A 24,402-nucleotide genomic window follows, 5' to 3' on the forward strand; every position below is an offset into this window, starting at 1 on the left:
AACGGAATCAAAATCTCCCCGGTTCCATTTAAAATGGAACCTAGGGTAAAAACAGGCAGTTCATACAGTACATTGCACACGAATGGAGGTAAAAAAAACTTCAGATACAAAACATGAACAGACAAACAACAACACAGCTATACGATGCTCAGTACGTAGCCTGCAACTCAAGCAAGGTTAATGTCTCATGTCTTCGAGTGTATCCAGGAGCCATTTGGTGTATGCATGTCACCTACCATTATGGGTGGAAATTCGCCAAGGACGTCAAATCATCCAAGGAGTCGTCCTGGTTGTGGAGCGGCCGTACTTCTGACAACAATGTGTACTGGCCATTGTCAGTTGGTTCCCACTCCGTCTGGAAAAGCTCGCCCACAAACGGTGCCACTTGAGATGAAATGCGGTAGCCCTGTCCTGCAGCCTCCTCAGTTACACGCACCCCAGCGTCGTAGATGTTGTCGTCGCCCTCTAGTATGCTGTCCCAGAACCCGTCCAGCTCCCAGCCGACCTCTTCCAGAGCATTGCTAGATTCACTGCCGCCCACCCCCACCTGGAGTCCCTGCTTCTGCTTCTGCTTCTGGTGATGTTGGGCCTCAGCTTCAGGTGTACAGTTCTCATCGATTTCATTGGGAATCTGCAGGTAGGACTCTACTCCATTTTGCATCTGCAGGTAGTCGGCAACATCAAGCGACGGAACGGTGAACTCGACTATCGGATCGTTGTCTGGACGATCAAGATCCGCATGGTCCTCCTCAGCTTCAACTTGAACGGGTGCCAGCAGGAAGTCGTTGAGTTCATTGAGCTGCAGGAGCTCAACATCAAGTTGCGCTCCTGGTGAAACTTCTGGGTGGTCGTGATTCAGTGACATAAAACGGAATTAGTAATTTTTGATAGATATAAAAGAAATAAAATATGTTAACAAAAAGAGTAGACCCTTTTGTTCCGAAAACATGTAGTATATCACTCCTCCAATTACCAGAGTATTGCATTCAAGGAGATTCGAACACAAGAACACAAGCATAAACCACTGGGCAAGGGAAGCTATAGTACGTCGAGTAAAGGGTTCCATTGCTTCTTTTTCGCACTCCAGATGAATTCTACTTCAAAATTCATTTGACAATTCTGTTCGGGAAATGGATGATATTTTGGTTGATGTCGGGCCAGGAATGGAAGGACGACCTTCCATTCATACTATTGTGGTTGGCACCTTGTGATGTGAAGGTTGGTGGTGACTCAGGCCATGGATACCAGGTGTCGGTGTCAAAACCGGCAGATCTCGGATAGGGGAGTCCAAGCTGCTAGTCTAAGGATCAATGGTAGCAAGGGACGATGGGGACACGGTGTTTTACCCAGGTTTGGGCCCTCTTAATGGAGGTAAAACCCTACGTCCTGCTTGATTATATTCGATGAGTATGGGGGTTACAAGAGTTGATCTACCTCGACATCGTAATGGCTAAACCCTAACTGTCTAGCCTATGATTATTCTGATGACCTCTACGGACTAAAATCCTCCAGTTTATATACACATCAGAGGGGCCTAGGGTTGTACAGAGTCAGTTTACATACGAAGGAAATAGTACATCCGGATACACAACTTGTCGTCCACGCATATGGGGAGTCCTACCCGGACACGGGGGATAGTCTTTTGCTTTATCTTCACGGCCCATTAGTCCGGCCCATACCGAATAGACCGGACACCTGAGGACCCTCGAATCCAGGACTCCCTCAGTAGCCCCCGAACTTGCCTTCAATGACGACGTAGTATCCGGCTTATGTCTTCGGATTTGCAAGGCGGATTCTTCATCATACTCCGGATTGACAACAGTCCGATTTTGACCTCCATCTTCTACCTTTATGACTCCTTCCTGTTGTCGCCTCGATTTCCACGCGTTGGGCGAATGCGAACGGTCCATAATTTTTTGCAAATAAGCCCCTTACAACACACGGACGACATCTATATAAAGAGAATAGATCCTCAAGTACCATCCCACATCGCACAAAGAGCATCAGAACAAACCACAAGAAACTTCATAACATGGCAAGCGCTCCTGGCTCCTCCTCGCGCCCTCATGGCCCTCAAGTGGGTGAATGGCGAAGCTGCTCAGTATCCCTCCTAGAGCTGAATCAACTTCAGACACAGGGATATGTCCCTCCCGCAGATCTAGTCCCCGTGCAGGCGGGATTGGCCTCGATTGTCAATGACGTGCTAGCGGAGAATTTCCCCAATCCCAACAAAGAGGAGAGGGTGTGCTTCATCTCGTTTCTCCTGAGGGGCTTAGGATTCCCGATCCACCCCTTTCTCAGGGGTCTATTGGAGTTCTACGGGATCCAGCTGCACAATCTCACCCAGGTTCTATCCTGCACATCTCGGGTTTTGTCGCTCTTTGTGAACTGTTTCTAGGATGCGAGGCTCATTTTGAACTATGAAGAAAGTTCTTTTGCCTCGTTCCTCGTCATCGAGGGGGTTCCATATTTGAAGTGGGCGGCGCCGAACTATGTCGCATAGCCGGATTAGGCTACCTCATCGGAACTCCCAGAAAAGGAGCCGAGGAATGGACTTCAGAATGGTTTTATATTGAGGATGTTCCCCTTTCGGACCCAGTTCGACGTGGCCTTCCCGAATTCTCCAGCGCTCTTCTGAAGAAACGCCTCAACTGGCGTCCCCGGAGCCCCCAGCAAGAAGACAGTGCGGAGGTAATGAGGTTGGCTAGCAAGGTCAGGTTACTTGCTCATTCTGAACTCTCGATAATTGAAGTTATGGCCATTGCAATAAAGTGATGCATCCAGCTCCTCCAGTCCAGAGTGACTCCTTTATGGTGTTATAACGGAGAGGACGACGCATCTCGTCATAGGCGCAAGGGCCCGGATACCCCAACCGAGCTGGCCGTGATCCTGGCTGATCTTTATAAGGGGGAGAAAGAAGACTTCATCCGTTTAAATTGCCGGGAAGGTTTTTCCATGTATAACCCCATTGAATGGGTAAGCTTTTGATTATCAGCAATATCCTACCTTGTTATCAAGGTATGCTAATCAACTTGTTCTGGTAGTTTTAAAGCGGACTTGGAGGAGGGCGTCGAAAACAATCATTGCCCCTCCCCGCAACCAGAGGACTATGGCCGCAATGAGGACCCCGGCTCCCGCGAGGATCCGGATACATTTATAAAATTTGATGATGGGGTCTTTTATCAAGCGAGCCTTGATGGCTCGGAAGTGGTTATTATGGCCGACTACCTCAACCTCCTCTCTTTCTCCAATGTAAGTATTCAGAGATCATCTTCAAAAAGGAACCCCCCACTTGCGTCTCACCCATCACACTAAATCATGCTTCATAGGGTCGGCGCTCAGCGAGCCGCGCCCCTAGGGCGGCCCCCAAGAAGGTAGCATCTACGCAGGGTGAGTCTTCAAAACGGAAGGAAACCGAGAGTGCGGTCGAGCCCCTCCTTAAACAAAGAGGTATATCTTTTAATATGTGCCTAGGCATAAGACCAGATTGTCATATATCTCCTCCCGTTTTATTCTAGGAGGAGCACACGACGAACCGTGTCCAAAATCCCAGTTAGCCGATTATCAACTAATCCGACGTCGGACTCATCAACCAGGACAAGAGCCAATACGGAGGAGGCGCCAGCTCATCCACCTCATGAGGATTCGGATGAAGTATCCATCACAAATTCCAAAGTGGAGAGCGTGATGAATCATCAACGACTGAAAGAGACTACGCGCGCTCTAGTTTTTACTGAGAAGGAATTCGCTGCCCTCAGCACCATGGATGCGTATATCCGAGCCGCCCGGGACGGACTTGCTGGGGTTGCTCACCTGTTTTCAAAAGATATGCAGGTAATGGTTTGTGTAAGTTTAATAGATATATGCCAGTAGCCCCCGAGACTTGAAGCGTTCTAGACCAACCGATTTAAGGATCGTTTATCACCGCAAGTTCTCAAAGAGAAGAACAACACACTGTCCCAGGAGCTTGAAACCAGTCGGACAAAGCTACATGCCGCCACCACAGAGCTGGAGGAAATGAAGAAAGCCAAGATGAACGCTGAGCAAAAGAACAAACTAGAGGAGGAAAAGGATAATCAAGCCGAAGAGATAAAGAACTTAAAGGCTCAGTTATCGGATGCAGAAAAAGTGAATAAAAGCTGAAAAGCGGCATATTCGGTATGACTGTTGGACCATCCGAGGGATTCATATTATCCAATAATTCAGAGTGTGATAATGTTTGTTCTTGCAGTTCTGTTAACCGGGCGTCCTGAAGAGGAGGTATCCGGATTCCAAGGCGACGTGCTAAAAGAGCTGTCCGTAGTGCACGAGCTGGCCCGGAAAACCATGAAGAGTATGGTCAAAGCCTTATGGCCATTCAAAGGTGCCCGGCGCCGTTTTGAGCTATGGAAGGCCTCACCATGCCAGGAAGGTGCCCGGGAGGCATGGGCAATGGTGAAAACATGCTACACCGGGCTCGATCCGAATCATATGGCCCGAGTTGGTCCTCAGGGACCGGACAGAAAAGAAATTACCGTGAACTTGGCATATGACCAAGTCATGATAGCTCCGAAGTATTCGCAGGAAGACTGTAGTTTAGATAGTCTTATAGATGGCATAGATAAAGAGTAGACGTTCGATTCGATGTATCAATGTACTTTATCATCAACCTTATCTCCAGCCGAACTTGGTAAAATTTGTCATCGCAGGCCTTCGGCTTCAACCTCCGAACTGAGGAGTTGGAGTGTTTCCGGATACCATGTTTAGAATAAACATTCGTTATGTCCGGAAACCAGGAAATCCGGTCATAGTGCTCAAACAGACAAAATTTGCTCCGGGAGTTATGTTATATTACTATTTAACATAAGAAACATCTTCCAAGAAGAATAGTTCCATTAAGGGTCCCTTTCCTTGGGTTGGCATGCTTAATTATGCATACCTTGGCTTTGATCTAAAAGATAGAATTATGGGCAGCCTATCCCTTATTTTAGAAGAATTACGCAAACGTAAATAATCTGTCGTTGCTTCCCGACCAATTATTCCCTTAAGAATGCTAGCTTTCGGCTTCACCCGTCTGAGGTACAGATCCGGATTACCCGGTTGTATCAATCGCAGAGGTACTCCCTTTACACCCTAGCCGAACAATCGAGAACATAGGGTATCAACACAGGAGCAAGGCAACCCAGCTTGGCAAAGACTTAGTCATAGAGGTGCATATAATGGCAAAAGGTGTATAGAACAAATGATGGAAACAATAGAGGCAATAAGCCTTTAATAATAAGCTTCGTCAAAGAAGCCCCCATATATAGCAGGGTGCATACATTTAAAGATGTGTACCCCTAACAGTTCGGTAGATCCGAACATACCCTGGGATATAAGAAGGAAAAAATAAGGAGAGGAGAAAGAGGAACCTAGTCAAAGTAGAAAATAGAGTGTGACCGAACTATCCGTAGAATCGTTGGAGCCGAGCAGCGTACCATGGATTCGGCTCAAAGTGATTATCCGATGCATCACGAAGGTGATATGATCCTCATGTGAGAACTTCATCTATGATGAAGGGGCCCTCCCATTTTGGTTTGAGCTTGTCCTTCTTCTTCTCCGGGAGACGCAAGACAAGGTCGCCGATGTTATATGTCTTGGCCTGCACTTCTCTGCTTTGGTATCGCCTGGCCTATTGTTGATAAAATGCGGAACGGGCTTGTGCAATATCACGCTCCTCTTCAAGGCCGTCTAGGTCATCGTGCCGATTGAGCTCGGCTTCTCTCTCTTCGTACATGCGTACTCGAGGTGAGTCATGAATAATGTCGCAGGGCAGGACAACTTCTACGCCGTACACCATGAAGAAAGGTGTGTACCCGGTCGTTCGATTAGGAGTAGTCCGCAACCCCCAAAGAACGGAATCGAGTTCCTCGACCCAGTGCTTATCTGACTCCCGTAGGGAGCGCACTAGCCTGGGTTTAATGCCGCTCATTATCAGGCCATTGGCCCGTTCACCCGAACGTTTGTTTGAGGATGGTAGACGGATGCATAGTCGAGCTTAATGCCCAAGTTAGCACACCAGTTTTTCACCTCATCAGTTGTAAAATTGGAGCCATTATCAGTAATGATGCTGTGTGGGACACCATAATGGTGTACCACACCGGATATAAAGTCGATCACTGGCCCTGCTTCATCCGTTTTTACTGGTTTGGCCTCTATTCACTTATTGAATTTATCTACCATAACCAGTAAATATTTCTTGTTGTGGCTTCGTCCTTTGAGGGGTCCGACCAAATCGAGCCCCCAGACCGCAAAGGACCAAGTGATGGGCATTGTTCTTAAGGCAGTGGGAGGCATATGATTTTGATTGGCGAAAAGCTGACATCCCACACAGCGTTGGACAAGGGCTTGTGCGTCCGCTCGGGCTGTTGGCCAGAAAAACCTGTCCGGAAGGCCTTCCTTACGAGGGCCCGAGCTGCGGCGTGATGGCCGCCCAGACCAGCATGTATTTCAGCCAAGAGTTGCCGCCCCTCCTCTTCGGAGATGCATCTTTGGAGAACTCCGGTAGTGCTTTTCTTGTACAATTCACCTTCGCGCACTTTATAGGCTTTAGAGCGTCGAACTATGCGACGGGCCTCATTTTGATCCTCAGGAAGTTCCTGCCTATTAAGGTAGGCCAGGAAGGGTTCGGTCCATGGAGCAATAATGGCTATGATTTCATGAGTAGAGGGTGTTATTTCGGTATCCGAACCCCCGATGATATCTACATTGTGTTCGGCTGCTGGGGGCGTGATCAGGTCCGTACTGGCGTCTCCGCTCTCGTCCTGCCATACTACGGATGACTTGAAGAGCCTTTCCACGAAGGTATTAGGCGGGACAGCGAGCGACGTGGTGAAATTCTAGCCCCTCAAACCGAGCCAATATTTTTAATATGGCGTTTCGATATGCCACCATTTTTGGATCCTTTGCATCGAATTCTTCGTTTACCTGTGATATTGCGAGGTTCGAGTCTCCTCGCACCTCTAGGCGTTGTATGCCCATGGAGACCGCCATGCGGAGACCATGTAGTAATGCCTCGTATTCGGCAGCATTGTTGGAGTCCGTATACATGATTTGCAATACGTAGCGGACTGTGTCCCCTGTGGGGGATGTCAAAATGACGCCAGCCCCCAATCCGGCTAGCATCTTAGAGCCGTCGAAGTACATAGTCTAGTTAGAGTATGACCATACTCTTTAGGGAGCTCGGCTTCCGTCCACTCTGCTACGAAGTCGGCCAACACCTGAGATTCAATAGCTCGGCATGGCTTGTATGTTATTTCGAACGGTAAGAGCTCAATGACCCATTTGGCTATGCGGCCGGTGGCGTCCTTGTTATTTATAATATCATTGAGTGGTACTTCGGATGCCACTGTGATCAAACACTCTTGAAAATAGTGTCAGGGTTTTCGGGATGCCATAAAGACCGTGTAAGCTATCTTTTGATAATGAGGGTATCGGGATTTGCATGGTGTAAGGACCTCCGACACGTAGTAGACTGGTTTTTGGACGGGGAATTTATGACCCTCTTCCTCTCGTTCGACGACGAGTACATCGCTCACTACATGGTGAGTTACTGAGATGTAAAGCAACATAGGCTCGTCAACACTTACGGCGGCTAGGATTGGGTTGCTTGCTAACAAGGTTTTTATTTCTTCCAATCCGGTTGTGGCCTCTTGCGTCCATTCGAAGTTGCCAGTGCGTCTAAGCAGCCTATAAAATGGCAATGCTTTTTCCCCTAATCTGGAGATGAAGCGGCTCAACGCCGCCACGCACCCAGCGAGCTTTTGAACCTGTTTTAGGTCTGTTGCTATAGCCAATTATGACAAGGCTCGGATTTTAGCTGGGTTTGCTTCAATTCCTCTATGGGAAACAATGATCCCCAGTAGCTTTCCGGCTGGAACGCCGAAGACGAATTTTTCCAGATTGAGCCGTATGTCGTATGTTCGGAGGTTATCAAATGTGAGGCGGAGATCATCCACCAATGATTCGACATGTTTAGTCTTGATGACCACGTCGTCCACATATACCTCAACTGTCTTGCCGATTTGTTTCTCCAAGCATGTTTGAATCATGCGTTGATAAGTGGCATCGGCATTTTTAAGCCCAAACGACATAGTGTTGAAGCAGAAAGGCCCATACGGGGTGATGAACGCCGTTGCAGCCTGGTCAGACTCCTACATTTTAATCTGATGGTATCCGGAGTAAGCGTCGAGGAAACACAGTGAGTCCTGTCTCGCGGTCGCATCAATGATCTGGTCAATGCGGGGCAACTGAAAGGGGTCCTTAGGGCAAGCCTTATTGAGGTCTTTGAAATCGACACAAAGGCGCCAGGATTTATCCTTCTTCGGTACCCTGAACAAATTGGCTAGCCAATCCGGGTGTTTGATTTCTCTGATGAAGAGAAAGTCTCGAAAACCGTAAAGATGTTAAGATCATCATCCTCCAGAGAATGCTTCTTTGGAGTAGCAGTGGTGAGGATGGCCTCACCACTTTTAGCCACTTGCCTGAGTACCCAACATGCCTGAAGGCTGTGAGTTTGTTCGGTGCTCGGCGTCGCATGTACTGGACAGGGCTTGCCGAGGAGTTTGTCACGAACGGACCTGTATTCCGCAAAGGGTTTGTTTGCCCTGCCGACGGGCTTGTGATCGGATGCCTCGTAAGGGTATGTCCGTTTTGCCCGGGCAGTGCACTGCTTAAGGGCAACGGGTTCCAACCGGGTTTTCTGGGCCTTCCATGTGCTTTCCATCGCGTAGTACTTCCGTACTAAGTATGATAGTTCCTTAAAATTCTGTATGCGACGGCGGTCGAGGGCGTTCAGAATTCCCTCGTCCGTACGATTACGGTGAAAACCCGAAACTGCGTCATCATCGCAGCAATCCTTAATCTTGTTTTTAACAAGTAGGAACCTGGCCCAAAAGTGATGGACCGTTTCCTGAGGTTGCTGTCGTACATACATCAGGTCATATATGTCTGGAGGGCCTGAATTACTTGTAGAGTATTGAATGTGGTGGGTGGGTGGGTTAAAACACGAATCCCGACCTAAGATTGTATCCGTAGTTTACAAAACTCCATGGTCACCAGTTCAGGTCCGGGATGGTCTAAGTGCTCCCGGGACCCCATGTCCGACCCTGAGTTCGGGGGACGCGGAGTCTCATCCCGCGGAAGGGTATCCGACTCAAGTGGTTAGGGGATCTGAACATAGATGGTTTTCAATTTAGGGGAAGAAGTGTTCTCAACTTGTTCCTCGACGACCGCAACCTGGTGGGTGATCGGCGGGAGATTGATTTCCCTCTAGTCAGGTTTGAGCCTGATCCGGTAGTAGTCCGTTGCAAGCCCCAGGGCGGCGATGCGATCTAGCAGCTCGTTTTAGGACGAGATGTCCGCCGGATCCATCTTTTCGGAGTATTCGAGACTGATGCGGGGATGGTGTTTGGCGATCGTGGGGGATGATGTCGGCTTGATGATCATGCGGGCACCCACGATGAAACCGCCGAGCTGGAGGGCCTGTCCCGAAGCTAGGCTCCTTCCAGAGGTGATATCGTTGTTGATGACAAGGCGAGCCATGGATCGCTTTTCGTGACTACGTACACAGTGGAGCTCTCAATAAAAGCATCAATGTCGGTGTCAAAACCGGCAGATCTCGGGTAGGGGGGCCCAAGTTGTTAGTCTAAGGATCAATGGTAACAAGGGACGATGGGGACACGGTGTTTTACCTAGGTTCGGGCCCTCTTAATGGAGGTAAAACCCTACGTCCTGCTTGATTATATTCGATGAGTATGGGGGTTACAAGAGTTGATCTACCTCGAGATCGTAATGGCTAAACCCTAGCTGTCTAGCCTATGATTATTCTGATGGCCTCCACGCATATGGGGAGTCCTACCCGGACACGAGGCATAGTCTTCTGCTTTATTTTCATGGCCCATCAGTCCGGCCCATACCGAATAGACCGGACACCTGAGGACCCCCGAATCCAGGACTCCCTCACCAGGGCGCCGACTTTTGATGGTTGTCTGCATGGCGGCTCTATGGCGGGCACCATAGCGGTGGTGATGGCTACCCCTCTTGGTCGTTTGGGTGGCAAAGGGTGTAGCAGAGGGCGGCCCGGGCTCGCTTTCTTACGGTGGTAGTGGTGGCGGCTTGTACTAGTCATGGTTTCCCTGGGTACCTCATGGTGGCATGGTTGCATTGCCGAGCAAAAGCTTCGCGCTTTGGCACCCATGACGGCGACATCCATTAGTGATGCTTTGCTCTTGAGGACGTCATCGTTGTTTCCCTCCCCATGCTAGGTTTCGGGTGAAAACCCTTGTCCATCTCAAACTGGGCAGTGGCGACGATTCTCACCGTGCACCCTCCTTACGGTATTGTCGTGGAGCTTAGGTATCTTAGGGCTTGTCATGGTGTAGTTGTTCAGGTCTGCCTATGTTATCCTGCGGCAGCGTAGTCGCGTGAGTTTATGTTGCCCGATTATCCCAAGATCTGCTTGTATGAGGGCCTCCTCATTACCTTGTATCGTTTGGTTGTATACTATGTTTGTGCTTTATATATAAAGCAGGGAGAAAGCATGCTTGGAGAGCGATCTTTTGATGCAGAGGTCAAGGGTTTCAACCTCCTTTTTCCAAAAGAAAATGGTCACCGCTATATGAACACAATTCGTTTATGTACTGTGAGAGCAGTCTAGCAATTAAAAATTCCACCTGATTTTTGCATAAATCTAAATACAACGAAGTTGCTAACTTGTACTCAAGTTGTTAGTGTAAACACACAAAAGCAAGGTCCGCAGCTGTTGTCATTGGACAAATGCTTAAAATAAGCTTGTGAAAATGAGCAATGTAGGGACAGTACGCAATGCAACTATACAAGTAAGGGCATCTCCAACACATTCGGACCAAGCGGTCCGGACCTGCAAGCCATGCAATAGTGTCCGCATCGATCTGCGGACCAGTCCGGGTGTCCATTTTTCCACAAACTAGAAGCAAACCCGCAGGCTTTGTGGGAGTATGAACATGAGCCACGTAGGACTCCGACACTCCGACCCACCCAGAAGGAGGCGGAGCCCGTGCATTTGGAGCTGGCCGCACTGTTTCTGTGGCAAAACCCCACTTTCTCAATCCAATTCTCTACCATCCCACTGGTCTCCACCAAGTTCCCGCCCATTTTTGCCGCCATCACTGAATGAACACGTTTGAAAAGCCGTCGGAGACGACTGTTGTGGAGGATCCGGTGAAGGCGAACGCCCAGAAGATCAACTCGGTGACATGACAAGACCACCGCCTCAGACAGAAGGCGAATAAGGCACCACATCTCAAAAGAAGAGGGCGGTGGGGCTGTGTTCTTTGTGGCAGACATGGAGGGGGTGAGCGTGGTGCAGTGCGGGGCCAGGGATGCAGGGCGTTGCTGCCGTCGCCATCCGTCCAGACGCTGGCCTTGCCAGATCAATACAAGCCTCCCTACTTCTACACCGCCCAACAGCTCGGTAGGTAGTCCATGCATCCACCACAGGGCACGTGCCTTACTATGTTGACGTCAACATGGTGCCGATCCTTTTCTCCGAGTCTGCATCATCACAGATTTTCCGGACGTGGATGCCGTGGGAACATGCGCGTGGAGCAAGTCGGTTCACGCTCTCAATTCACCAGTATGTCTCAACCGGGCGAGCTAGCGTCCGACGACGTGACTAGGCAGATGTTTGAGATGATGCATGACGGAGGTGGAGGCTGCTAAGAGTACGTGCAGGTGGATGACTCGGAGTCCATGTAGTGTGGCACATACACGCAATCTGGCACATACACCTAGTCGGGCACGCAGCCAGTCATGTACACATAGTTCGACACGTACACCCAGCCGGGCATGTACACCCAGCAGCCGGATTCGTACACCGGCCAGCATGAACACAAGGAGGATGGCGATGACGACCTTGATCCAAATGAATTTTCCACTGATCCAAATAAGAAGGGTAGAGGATAAAGGTTCAACATGATAAATGACGAGTAGTTGTGCGACTCGTTGTTGGCCAGTAGCATCGATCTGATCCATGGCTCAGAGCAAAAGGGTGCAACAGTTTGGGACAACCACCGTACTTGGTTCCATGAACACAAGCATTTCAAGCCCTATGCCAACGAACTAATGCACAACCATGGAGGAAAGTTGCCCGACCATCGCCATGTCCATGTATTGCAGCCATTTGAAACAAGTAATCGGTTGGTGGCCAAGTGGTGCGCAAATCACTGAGCGAGTAAGTCGTTATATGTGTTGGTCATTTGACCGGATATGCAACTTGATGATATTATTTTTCTTTGTGGCCTTCTCATGTGTGCAACTTGTTCTTGAAGGTGGAGAAGAAGAACTTTGTCATCATGCATTGTTGGTTGAGGATGAGTGGGCAGCCCAGGTGAAGCTTATTCATTGCCAACACCATCAAGACTACTGGCATCGATACCGAGGAAGAAGCGGGTTATCCAACTGACCCAACAAAAGAGCCACCCAAGAAGGTTAAAAGAGGGTTTCAAGGAAAAAAGTGGGAGGATGATAAGGAGAAGAGAGAAGGGGCGGCGGCGAAGATGACAGAGAGGTTCAAGGATGACAGAGAGGTTCAAGGATATATTGGCGAAGAAGGAGGAGGCACGTGTCAAGCGCTCTGATGTCAAGAAGGAAAAAAGGCCGAGAGGTTTAACATTTTGATGGCGCCAACCAATAACAAGCTCAAGCTCGTAGAGAGGAAGACAATGCTCGCAGAGAAGAAGGTTGAGACGACGGCAGCTTTAGAGGACACAAAGATGTTGAGCTATAACGTGGAGGAGTTGGATACCGATGTAAGGATGATCGTGCAAGCCGTCCATGTTAGGATGTTGAAGCACATAGTGGCCAAGAAGCACATGGTGAGGAGGAGCCGGTGACAAAGTAAGTGTGGAGGCTCGGTTAGCCGGTCCGGCAAGGCAAAAAAACATTTTTTTTTTTGCACAGACCGTCGGACAGAGATTCATTTGTGGCTGGGATGTGAAAAATATGTATACTTGTCTCTTTTTGGCTGTGAACGGGCGCTATGCATTTGAAATTCAAATTGCCTGGACCAGGGCGGATGTTTAGGGGATGCGGTTGGATGGCCGACTCCCGCATCAGTGTCCGTAGCATTGGAGATTCCCTAAGAGCATTGGAGATTTAAATTTTATTCTTCATTAAAAGGAACAAGAGAAAGGCTAACTATAGTTCTTTGCAGGATATTTTACTTGTGTATGAACCCATTTTGACTGTGATCCCAGAAAAGCAACAATTGAGCAGGAGTTCATGGTGTTTGGTGCTAGGATGCTGGTATTGGTTACCACGGGATTAATGTCCTAGTTTGGATGTGGTGTCATATGGGCTGGTGACAATCTAAAAGCTTCTTTATTAACGGTTTTGCTATATATATGGGCAGTGTGTGTCTTACTGTTGCAGAGGCCAGGGAGATGCCTCGCAAATTTAATTGCCGATGTGCTATGTTTGCCGGATTATTATCGATGAGTGTACCCTAGTAGGGAAGCCTTTTTTTTCTTTTCTAAAGCAACCGTAAATACTAGTATAACGCATACCTGAAACAATCAGCTTATCCAATCCACGCTCATGGAGATTGTCCAAACCCACCGCCTCGTCCATGGCCTGCAGAGCCACGCGTGCACATTTATCATCAAATAGCAATATCGATGTGTCGAGCAAATTAATCGAAACACCTCACACAGCAGACGAGTTAAAAAAAGATACCTGCCCTGGAGATGGCATGTCGCTGCCGGGCGATCCCAGTGACTCGTGTATAGTTACTCCGTCCTCCTCCGCCACATCACATCCCTGCGCAATCAATGTAAACTCTGCGACGAGAGAGGTGCTGGCTGTCGTTGATATTTCTGGATAGCTGTGATTAGACCGATAGAGAATGCACAACACCATCTCGTCGACGTTGTCGTGCTGATTCTCTAGCGAGAATTCCGCCATGCACCACCCGGTACGCGCAGGTACTCCACCACTGTCAGTGAGCACGTAGGACAGCTTTCTCTTGAGCAACAAAATGGACTTGTCCGCGTCAAGTATTGACGTGCGATTCTCCGGCCGCCAGATGCCGCCACCGTCAACATAGCGGCATCGTCTCCCCCTCGTGCCTGGTGCCGGATGGCTATGGAAATAGTAGAATTCCTGTTTCCCACCCGGAGCATGCATTTTGCCTTTAACGAGTTCATAAGGGGGCGCAGAATGGACGTTCACCTTGTAAACTTTGGGAAGTAAAGGCCTTGATCCGGCGTTCAAATCCTTGAGAAGGTTGAAATGCTCAAGATCGGCCATGGACATCTTCGCATCCCACTCTTTCCCCCCCACCGCCGTAGCGACATCCGCCACCTTAGTCTCAGCGGCCTTGATCCCCTTAGTAGGCACCTTCTGGGCGGGGCAGAAAGACACTGGCCTACTCCGCTTGCGCGAACACTTGACCAGCTCCTCCACCACCGTCGCCAACTTCCCCCTCTCCGCCTCAGCCGCAGACGCCTTGCCCTTATTGGCGAGCCGAGAAACCATCGACTTACTGTGCCTGCTCGAACTCTCCACCACCAGCGCCGCCTTCCCCTTCTCCACCACCCAAGGCCGCCTGCGCGGACTCTCCAGCTCCTCCTCCACGGGTTCGGTCAGGGGCTTGTCCCCCTCCCCTGCCTCATCCGCAGCCGGCGCCGCCTGCCATACCATCCTGCTCTTCCTCGGAGAAGCTCGCTCAAGGTGACCGCTGGCCATGGAGGGCAAAGCTGGCTTTCTGCGCGCGAGGAGCGGCGCTCTGAGGGGTTTCGGATGGCCAACTTCTTTCGGGAGAGTTAGACGCGTTGCGGCTGTACCAGGGGTTTAGTTTCAGGGGTTTAGTTTAGGGCATCAAGTGAGAAACCGAGAGAAGTTGTCCGATGGGCCGCGCACATACTATTAATGGGCCGGACGATTGTGTTCCTCGTTCGTATCGACAGCAGCAACCTCGCCTTTACCTAAATATAAAATAATAATAATAATAATAATAATAATAATAATAATAATAATAATAATAATAATAATAATAATAATAAAGGATCTCTCCGCCTCCGAGCGACGAATTCCGATCGGCTATCAAAAATGGACGGCCGCCGTATGGCACTTCCGTTTCGGACATTCCATGGCATGGTGCTCGCTGCTTGGTAGTCACTCACTTAGGTAACCCTAATTCTGGCTACGAATTGTCAACTTATCGCACATGGTAGACGTGACGTGCACTTTCCTAGTCCACTTGCAGCCGACCTTCCCCCCTTTCCTCCTTTTCCGGATTCTAGTTGTTTTTTTCCTCTATTTCTTATTTTCCGTTCTGTATTTTTTTGTCTTTTAATTTTTCATTTTCTTTTGTCCTTTTTTTGTTTCCATTTTTATTTTGTTGTATTTTGAAAGGTCGATGCTATGCGCCGGTTGACTGATGCGAGCGATCGACCGGTCATGTCAGTGACCCAAAGGACAGCAATACTGAAGATGCAATACAGAGCACCATACCTGTTGAAGAGATTGTCGACAACAACAAGACTGGAATAGTACCGGCTCCTCGGCCCAAGTTGGCGCGGCCCAAGAATCTTCCCCAGTGGCTTGCAAGCCCGAACTAAGCCTGTTAGCGGGTATAACGTTTAAATAAGCACAATCCTTCTCTTTCTCGTTTCGGTAACGATTGGGACGGCTTAGAACTGTCGTCCTGTATCTGGATAGAGGTGAGGGAGGTTGGGTAGTATTCCTCTACCAATTTCAAATTCATAGCTTGAGATGGATGAATTCATGGCATGACTGACGAATTCGGCGAGAAGCTCACAGTTGGTATCAGAGCCTCCGTCCTGGCACTGCCAATTCATCCGCACCGCATGAGGTACGGCGACCGGCGACGACGACAAGTCATGGAGAAGCTCAGCACCAAAGGCCGCGCCGTCTACGAGCCGCCGCGCCATTAATTCGTTAGCGACTTGGACAGAAGCTGCAAGCACAAGGTGAGACGCTTCTCCAATCCATGGGCAAAATCATCGAGGGAAACAACGCGACCCTCGACAATCTCATGTCCGCGAGGGTGGACAACATTTGCGACAGGATTGCTCTCGATTTGGATAAGGTAAAGGTGGGTTTGTATAAGCACGAGGACACGGATCCAGATCCGAAGGTTGATGGGAGTTCCACCTCGCGCGGAGCTTTGCGAGGTCACGGTGGCCCGACCACCCCCCTCGGCTTCGACAATAACAACCGGAGATAGGCACATAACATCTCTGTTCCTGCACCAGACAGAGGTGCGCGAGAGTCCAATCTTTCCCCCAGAAAATTGGGTTCGTTCATAGTAAAGGAAGATAACGATCAACACGAGGGTCATGTGTAATGACGAAGTTGTAACACCCCCATGTATTAAGCTATAGTAATCCCTCGCGATTGTGATAAGTCACTTTGCTTTGCAATGCTTGATTACTATGGGCTCAAATCTCATTTCAAACTCCACCTCTGAAATCAATTCAAATTGCAAGTGAAATTGAAAGTTTCACAGACATGATGGTAAAATAGTTCATCATTTAGCAAATATTCCATAACAATATTTGTTAAGGAAAACAACATCACTTATTTGCTTAAATGGGCTAAGGCATTCATTTACCCCCCCAAACTTTTTGTGGCAGTGCCAAATATTGCAATGTAATTAAGTGGCCAAGTTCCATATTTTACAAAACTCATTTATTACTAAAAATAAATGCATTACAAATGGAATAAAAAGAAACAGAAAGAATAACAGAAAATAGAAAAATGCCTATCAAACTACTGTGCAACTGGGCCTTTGGTGGCCGAAGTGCATCTGCACAACCCAACTGGGTCTTCCTTCACCTCCTGCTACAGGAGAGACATAGGGCGCGCGTGTCACGAAACCATGGTGCCTTGGCCATGGATGGACTCAACGTAGCCCCACTAGACCTGCAAATATGTCCCTCGGAAATCCTACCTCATCCTCATCCGATCCCCTATCGCTCGCCATCGCACCCCGGCACCCCCCTCCTCCTCGGCTCCAAAACGAGCTCGGAGCTCATGCGGTGACCGCGCTCGTCGTCGTCATTGCCGCGGCTATCGTCGTCCCCGCACCAAGTTAGCATGTCCCTCGGCTTCCCTGTCATCTTCCACGTCGTCTACAAGGTCCAGATCCAGCCAGGGAACTGCCGAACAACGGGATCGAGCTCGTCTTCTTCCTTCGGCCGTTGTCGATTTCCGCCTGGATCTGCAATCTCGCTGCGCTACAAAGCCATCACCGGGCCTTCTTGTGCCTCCCGGTGAGTCCTCCTCCGGTTCCCCTCTCCCCCCTCCGTTCTGCCACTGTTCTGCGATGGCCAAAGCCCACTCCACCAGCGCGTGCCCTGCCGCCCGTGCACGCCCACGCTCGTCCCTGCTGCCCCGCTGCAGCCGCGCTCGTCGCGCCCTGCCGCACTCCGGTCGCGCTGCTGCTTGCTAGCTGTTGTTTCTCCGCTGCCGCTTCAGCCTCCTGCCACTATAGCCGGCCCTGCTACCGCTGCTGACTTCGGCCACCGGCGCCCCTGGGTGCGCCCGTGCGTGGCACAGCCCTGCTGGCCGGCTAGCTCCCTGCCAAAGGGGCCCGACCCCAGTTTAATTAGGGCTAACCCCCATTAGTACTAATCCCCCTCACTAACAGTCACAAACAGGTGCCCCCCGCAGTTAAAATAACCTTTTAATTTAAGTCTAGTCAATGACGTGTGGGACCCACAACAATGTTCGTGTTTCACCTCAGTCAACACTTTGACTGTTGACTACTGAGTCGGTACCCCTCTGGCCGCACTGTCGTACACTCAGGCTAGGATAGCACTAGGTGACAAAAGTATATTCTATTTTTAATTCAAATTCATAATAATAATTTTGGAAATTCATTTAGAACTTTGAAAATTCATATAAAAGTAACCGTAACTCCGATGAAAATGATTTATATATGAAAAACGATCAGAAAAAAATTAGACGAATCTGTTTATACCCTCCACATACCTGTCACATGCCTCTAGCACTGCAAACATGGAACCTTCCCCTCCGATTCGTCTGTCCGATAACTGCCTAAAGCCGGGAAAGTATTCCTAGATATTTTCCTGCTCTGTCTGTAACGCGTAGCACTGCATTAGGTCACCGTGTCACAACATATTGCCATGTCATGCATTGTGATGCATTTGGTTGCTTTATATCTATTGTTTCTTCCCTCTCTTCTCCCTAGTTGACCCGGAGACCGACGCTGACGCCTTGAGTACGACTACGCTCCTCACGACCAGCCCCTTTCAGCAGAGCTTCCAGGCAAGCAAAATTCCCTTGATCATTCCTATATCGCCCATTCTATCTCTCTCATGCTTGCATCGGATTTTGCTACTGTTGTTTGATAGCTCATATTCTGATGTATAGCCTGCTTTTGTAACCTGATTTTGTTACTTTACCTGTTATCTTATATGCTTAGTATAGTTTGGTAAGTGATCCAACAGTGGCCCCACACCCTTGTCTGTGTTGCCATGCTTTGCTTCTGGATGACTAGATCAATGTGATTGACGTGCAGAGACTGTCACATCACCGGCAACCCCCTTTAGATGTACGACTCTGCAGAGCTACTATCGAGTGCCGAGGATGATACCTCGTATCTCACTCCTGATGATATCTCTGTAGCGTAGCTAATCGATCATGGATTATAGAGGATGATCCCTCGTTCACCACTCCAAATGATGACTCTGTCGTGCAACACCTCAAGCGTGAACCCATTGAGGGTGATTCCTCCTAGTTCACCTTGACATTTTACCCTAGGCGTGGACCTACCAAGGGTGATTCCTCCAAGGTCACCTTGACGTTTACATCGAGTAGGAATCCATCGAGGGTGATTCCGCAGATTCCCCCTTGATGTTCTGAACCCACGGATATCTTGACCTTTACCTCGGTCCTTTGTTGAAGTCGGGTCATCCCAAGGGGTACCCGCGATAGGTATTGAAGTCAGGTTGACCATGAGGGTATACCCGTGAGATAATGACGCGGCATGACCGAGCAGGCAGTGACCACCCTAGAGAGGGATGGCCCTGGCCCTTGTCCTAAGCCCGCGATACGGGGCGATAGGAGCACTGATAGTCACCGAGATCCCAACACACTAATGGGTTTGGATATCAGATCTGAGAGGCCTCTCGCCTCGCACTAACCACCACATGGGATAAGTTAAGTGCACTCGGTGTCGTATGATTCCCCCGAAAGCTTTGTCAGACGTCCAGTTCAGCATTGCGGCACGGCTGGGTCGGCGCCATCCAGGACAGAGGTGGTGCCTGGGTCTGCCCTAGGCGCAACGACCCGGAGCGGTTAGGACGATTGGCCCATGACCCCTTTACGCTTAGGATGTAGACTGGCAGGGACCTCTTTATGGAGCCTAGGTAGGTCTACGACGTGTTGATTATCCGAGGCCAGGCATGACCTGGAAAAGTATGTCTGGCCAGACGTAATCAAGCGTGATGGGTAAGATGGTGCACCCCCTACATGGAAGTATATCTATTCGAATAGCCGTGTCCACAGTAACGGACGCTCGGAGTTCTATCTCGATCTACTACAACTACAACTGGATACTTGTGATACTAAATTTTTATGATAGCTCCGGGATCACTTTCTCACAGGGTAGTCATGGAAGGATCTCTGGGCGTTACTAATATATATACTTGTTACTATATATTATATGTTACTCTACTCTCATCAGTTGTTGCAAGACGCTGCAAGATGCTAGTCTTCGATAGGCTAGGCCTTCCCCTTTATTCTAGAAATTTTGTAGTATAGTCCACAGATAGGGCCCCTCCCCTTTGATCTTGATGCATACTTAGCATAGATCTGATGTAAGTTTTGCGAGTACTTTGGATGAGTACTCACGGTAGCTTTGCTAGCTTTTCCCCCTCTACCCGGCTGCTCCGATCAGATGAGGGAGCCCCGGAGCCAGCTGATGGCACCGTTGACTACTACTACTATCCCGACGAAGCCTACTACTACATGGAGATCGATGACCAGGAGTAGATAGAAGGCTCGCAGGCAGGCCTCCTGCGCTTTTTCGATCTAGACGTTGTTATTTTGCTCAGCCATCTTAAGTAAAACTTGTCTAATTATGTGTGTACTCGGATATTGTTGCTTTCACCGACTTATGTAATCGAGCCGTCATGGCCCTGGCTTGTAATATAAAGCTTTGTGTTTGAATTTTTGTATTAGACATGTGTTGTGATATCTTCCCGCGAGTCTCTGATCCTGATCGTGCGTATTTGCACGTATGATTAGTGCACGGTCGAGTCGGGGGGCCTCACAAGTTTTAGATTGGGCTCGCGGTTTCTAGTAAAGTCTCGTGTTTCATACACCTCGCAAGATAAACCAACAACGTGAACTGCCATGCTTATGGTGTGTAGGAATTGTAAAAATTTGCCAATCTAACCATAGCAACCACAGTAATTAGCAAAGTGATCAGAGGCGTCGAACTCGTTTTGGAGCCTTGGTGGCTGCCCGCTCCTCTTCCCTAAACCTATATATACTAGAGGATTTCCACCCTATGATGACACAAGTTTTGGAGCCTCCTCTAGTTGATCTAGTTTTAGTTCTAGTAGGTCCTAGTTGACTAAGTAGAGCTAGCCCTGGCGACCTCTAATTCTCATAATTAGAAGCCCCGTGTGGTTGTAATCTCCTCCCTCTAATTCTCCGGCGATGATTAGCTCTGGACGGCGAAGCGCTGCCGGATCATGAAGATTGTACGCTTGCAACCAAGTAGAGAGGTCGTGCTTTCGGTCTTCCGTTCGAGGGTTTGTTCGAGGGGGGTTCATGGTATCGTCATCGATGTTCGAGGGACTCCAAGTACGTTCTACACTGACTCGTCTACTTTCGCTGCACTATGTAGTCGGTAATGACCGTTGATTCAAACCTGATATGCGTCTTCATATTGTTCCTGGGTGTTCGTAGGGCAAAAAAAATTCTTTTCTACTATGTTTCCAAACACTTTGTAGACTGGTTTCGCAATTTGAGAATTGTTCTCAAGAGTGCTAAGAAAGAATATGTTCTTGAAGCAACTTGTTGGGAAGCCCCTGGTGAGAGCGCCACTGAGGTTGATAACAATGTTTATCAGTCGAAAAATGACGACAACATCACAGTACAATGCATCATGCCTGCAACCATATAGCCAGAACTTCAAAAGTGATTTAAACTATGACGCTTATGAGATAACAAGGCTATTCTTGATTGCAAGACGAAAGAGGGAAGTCCAATGAGCTAACACATACTCAAGTTAGCTGGGTATCGACATATATTGCAGGCCCTTGGTTTTGCGATCCCTACGGAGTTGGGGACTTATCTTTTGCTATTGTCACTCCCGCTAAGCTTCAATGACTTTATCATGAAGTATAACATGAATGGGATGGACAAGGGTGTGAATGAATTGTTGAACATGCTCAAGAGTGCGAAAGTTGCAATGTATAAGGACACCAATCATGTGATGATGGTGAACAAAACAACACATTTTAAGAAAAAGGGCAAATCCAAGAAGAAGGGTAAATCTAACAGGACAAGTGAGACTAGTGCTTCTTGAAAACCCTAGGGAGGTGCCAGTTCTGAAGCAGAGTGTTTCTTCTGTAAGCAAAAGGGGTATCGGAAGAGAAACTGAAATAGTTTCTGGCAGAAAATAAGAAGAATGGACAATCCAGCTCAAGTATGAGTGTCATACATGTTATTGATGCGTTCCTTGCTGGTCCACTATAATTCATGTGTATTATATACAGGATCGGTTGCTCATATTTGTAACTCGACGTAGGGACTATAGAGGCCTAGAAGTCTAGCAAATGACAAGGTGATGATATGCGTTGGGAACAGAGTAAAAGTTACTGTCAAAGCTGTCAGCGTTTTGCCACTACATCTATATTTGAGATTTATATTAGAACTAGGTAAATTTTTACTATGTTCCGGCCTCATACAAGAACATCAAATCAATATCATGTTTATTGCAAGGTGGTTATTCATTTAAGTCGGAGAATAATGGTTGTTCGATCTATATGAATAATATATTTTAGGGCAATTTACCAATTTAGAATAGATTGTTTATTATGAATCTTGAAAGTGAGAACCTAATCTTTAACACTCACGCTAAACGTCTTAAACAGACTCATAAGAAAAATACCACATTTTTGTGGTAGTGCCATCTTGGTCACATCAGAAAGAAATGCATGAAGAAGCTCCATAGTGATGTAATATTGGATTCATTTGATTTTGAATCATTTGATAATTGTGAGTCTTGTCTGATGGGAAAATTGAGTAGGACGCCATTCACAGGCCATATGAAACGGGTGAGTGACTTGTTAGAAATAATAAATTCAGATGTATGTAGTTCGATGAGTCTACCGACGCGCAGTGGATTTCTCTACTTTCATACCTTCATGGATGATTTGAGTAGATATGGTTATATCTACTTAATGAAACAGAAGTCTGAAACATTTGAAAAGTTCAAAGAATTTCATAATCAAGTAGAAAATCATCATAACAAGAAAAATCAAGTTTCTACAATCGGATCGTGGAGGAGAATATTTGACTAACAAGTTTAGCGAGTATCTGAAGAGTTGCGGAATTGTTTCTCAACATATGCCACCAGGAACACAACAGAGGAATCGAGTGTCCGAGCCACGTGATCGAACCTTGTTGGACATGTTAGATCGATGATGTCATTATCTGAACTGCCACTATTTTTTTCCGGGTTATGCTTTAGAAACTACAGCTTTGACACTAAATATAGCACCATCTAGGTCTATTGAAATGACACCATATGAGATATGGAATGGTAAGAAGCCCAATTTGTCTTTAATTAATATTTGGGGATGCGATGTTTATGTAAAGCGTTTACAACCAACCAAGCTTGATCCCAAATCAGACAAATGCTGCTTTGTTAGTTATCCCAAGGATACCATTGGGTATTACTTCTAAACCCGAACCGAAGGCAAAGTGTTTGTAGCTAAGAACATATTATTTCTCAAGAAAGAATTTCTTGCAAAAGTGGTGAGTGGGAGGACAGTACAACTTGACAAGATTGGATAATCTTTGCTGACGAAACAAAGGATTGAGCCGGAAGTTCTTCAAGAACTTACTCCTGCACTTGAACTGGAAGCACCTTCATGTGATGAAGAACCTTCGGTCAAGTGTGTAACTGAACCACGTAGGATTGGAAGAATACCTTCTCTATCATAGAGGTATGAGGATGGAGTATTCTTGCTAGATCAAGATGAACCTAGGCATTACAAAGAGGCAATGGCACGCCCTGACTCGGGGAAAGGGCTTGAGGCCATGAAATCCAAGATAGCATCCACGTATGAAAATCAAGTTTGGAACTTGGTAGAATGCAAATGGATTTATAAGAAGAAAACATATGTGGATGGAAATGTTTACATCTACAAAGCATGACTCGTCGCAAAGGGTTTTCGACAAGTTCAAGGGGTTGACTACGATGAGACCTTCTCGCCCGTAGCGATGCCTAGGTCACTACTAGGGAAAACCTTATACATGGAGGCTTATCAGTAGCGCTGGTTATAAAGAGGCGCTACTGATAATTAGCAATAGTGCGTGGTTACCTAGGGCGGTACTACTACATACATAGCAGTAGCGCGGCTCCCCGACAATGCGCTACTACTATTTTGGCCATACCATTGCCGTCAAGCTAGGTATAGTAGTAGCGCCATTCTAGTACACGCGCTACAGCTAAGGAAGTAGCAGTAGCACGTTTTCCAGTACCGCGCTACTGGTAAGTCTAACTTACCTTCACCCGCGTGCGGTCCTCACTCTCCCCTCCCCACTCTCCATCTCCATCCCTCTCGTCGCTGCCGCTACCATCTCGTCGCTGCTGCCATCAGCCCCGGTATGTCTCTCCCCGTCCCTCTGACCGTCCTCCCTCCTCCATCCCTTCCTCCCTCCCTAGCTCCCTCCTCCATCCCTCCCTCCCTCCCTCCGACCCTGTCCCTCCTCCCTCCCCTCCCTCCCTCCCTCCCTCTGACCCTGTCCCTCTTCCCTCCCTCCCCCTCCCACCATCTCCCAATCATCGACATGCAGGGGCTCCTAGTAATATTTAGCAAATGCAATATGTTCAGATTTTTTACTAATTATTTTCATAGATATGAGCCCATTTCATCATTAGAGCACTAAATAGGTTTTTTGAGTACAATAGAATGTAGATATATGTAACCCTAGGTGTTCATATATATGGGTGGATGAAATTAGGTTTTTTTGTAATGCTTGGATAGATAGATGGATTAACAGATGGATTAAACTAGGTTTTGTAGTAAAGCCTTGGATATATAGATGGATGGATGGATAGCTGTTAGGGTTAGAACTTGGTTTTACAGTTTTTTAGTAAATGTAGATCTTTTG

The 24,402-nt window shown here is 48.0% G+C and overlaps 1 protein-coding gene across 1 annotated transcript; it reads right to left on the reverse strand.

The window, feature by feature from the left end:
- Positions 1–89: 89 nt before the first annotated feature.
- LOC123087611 (uncharacterized) lies at positions 90–23,927 on the reverse strand. Its single transcript, XM_044509648.1, has 3 exons — positions 13,732–23,927; positions 13,563–13,629; positions 90–840 (listed from the first exon to the last, which is right to left on the reverse strand). The coding sequence occupies exons 1-3, from the start codon at positions 14,740–14,742 to the stop codon at positions 239–241; spliced, it is 1,680 nt and encodes a 559-aa protein (XP_044365583.1). The 5' UTR covers positions 14,743–23,927; the 3' UTR covers positions 90–238.
- Positions 23,928–24,402: the final 475 nt, after the last annotated feature.

Source organism: Triticum aestivum, chromosome 4A (genome assembly GCF_018294505.1).
Source record: "Triticum aestivum cultivar Chinese Spring chromosome 4A, IWGSC CS RefSeq v2.1, whole genome shotgun sequence".
NCBI lineage: Eukaryota > Viridiplantae > Streptophyta > Magnoliopsida > Poales > Poaceae > Triticum > Triticum aestivum.

Excerpts from the sequence above, each read along its gene's own strand:
- LOC123087611 (XM_044509648.1), bottom strand. The coding sequence starts at position 14,742 with ATGGCCAGCGGTCACCTTGAGCGAGCTTCTCCGAGGAAGAGCAGGATG. Across the intron at positions 13,630-13,731 it reads ACATGCCATCTCCAGGGCAG|GCCATGGACGAGGCGGTGGG; the intron begins GTATCTTTTTTT and ends GTGGCTCTGCAG. Across the intron at positions 841-13,562 it reads GGATAAGCTGATTGTTTCAG|AAGTTTCACCAGGAGCGCAA; the intron begins GTATGCGTTATA and ends ACGACCACCCAG.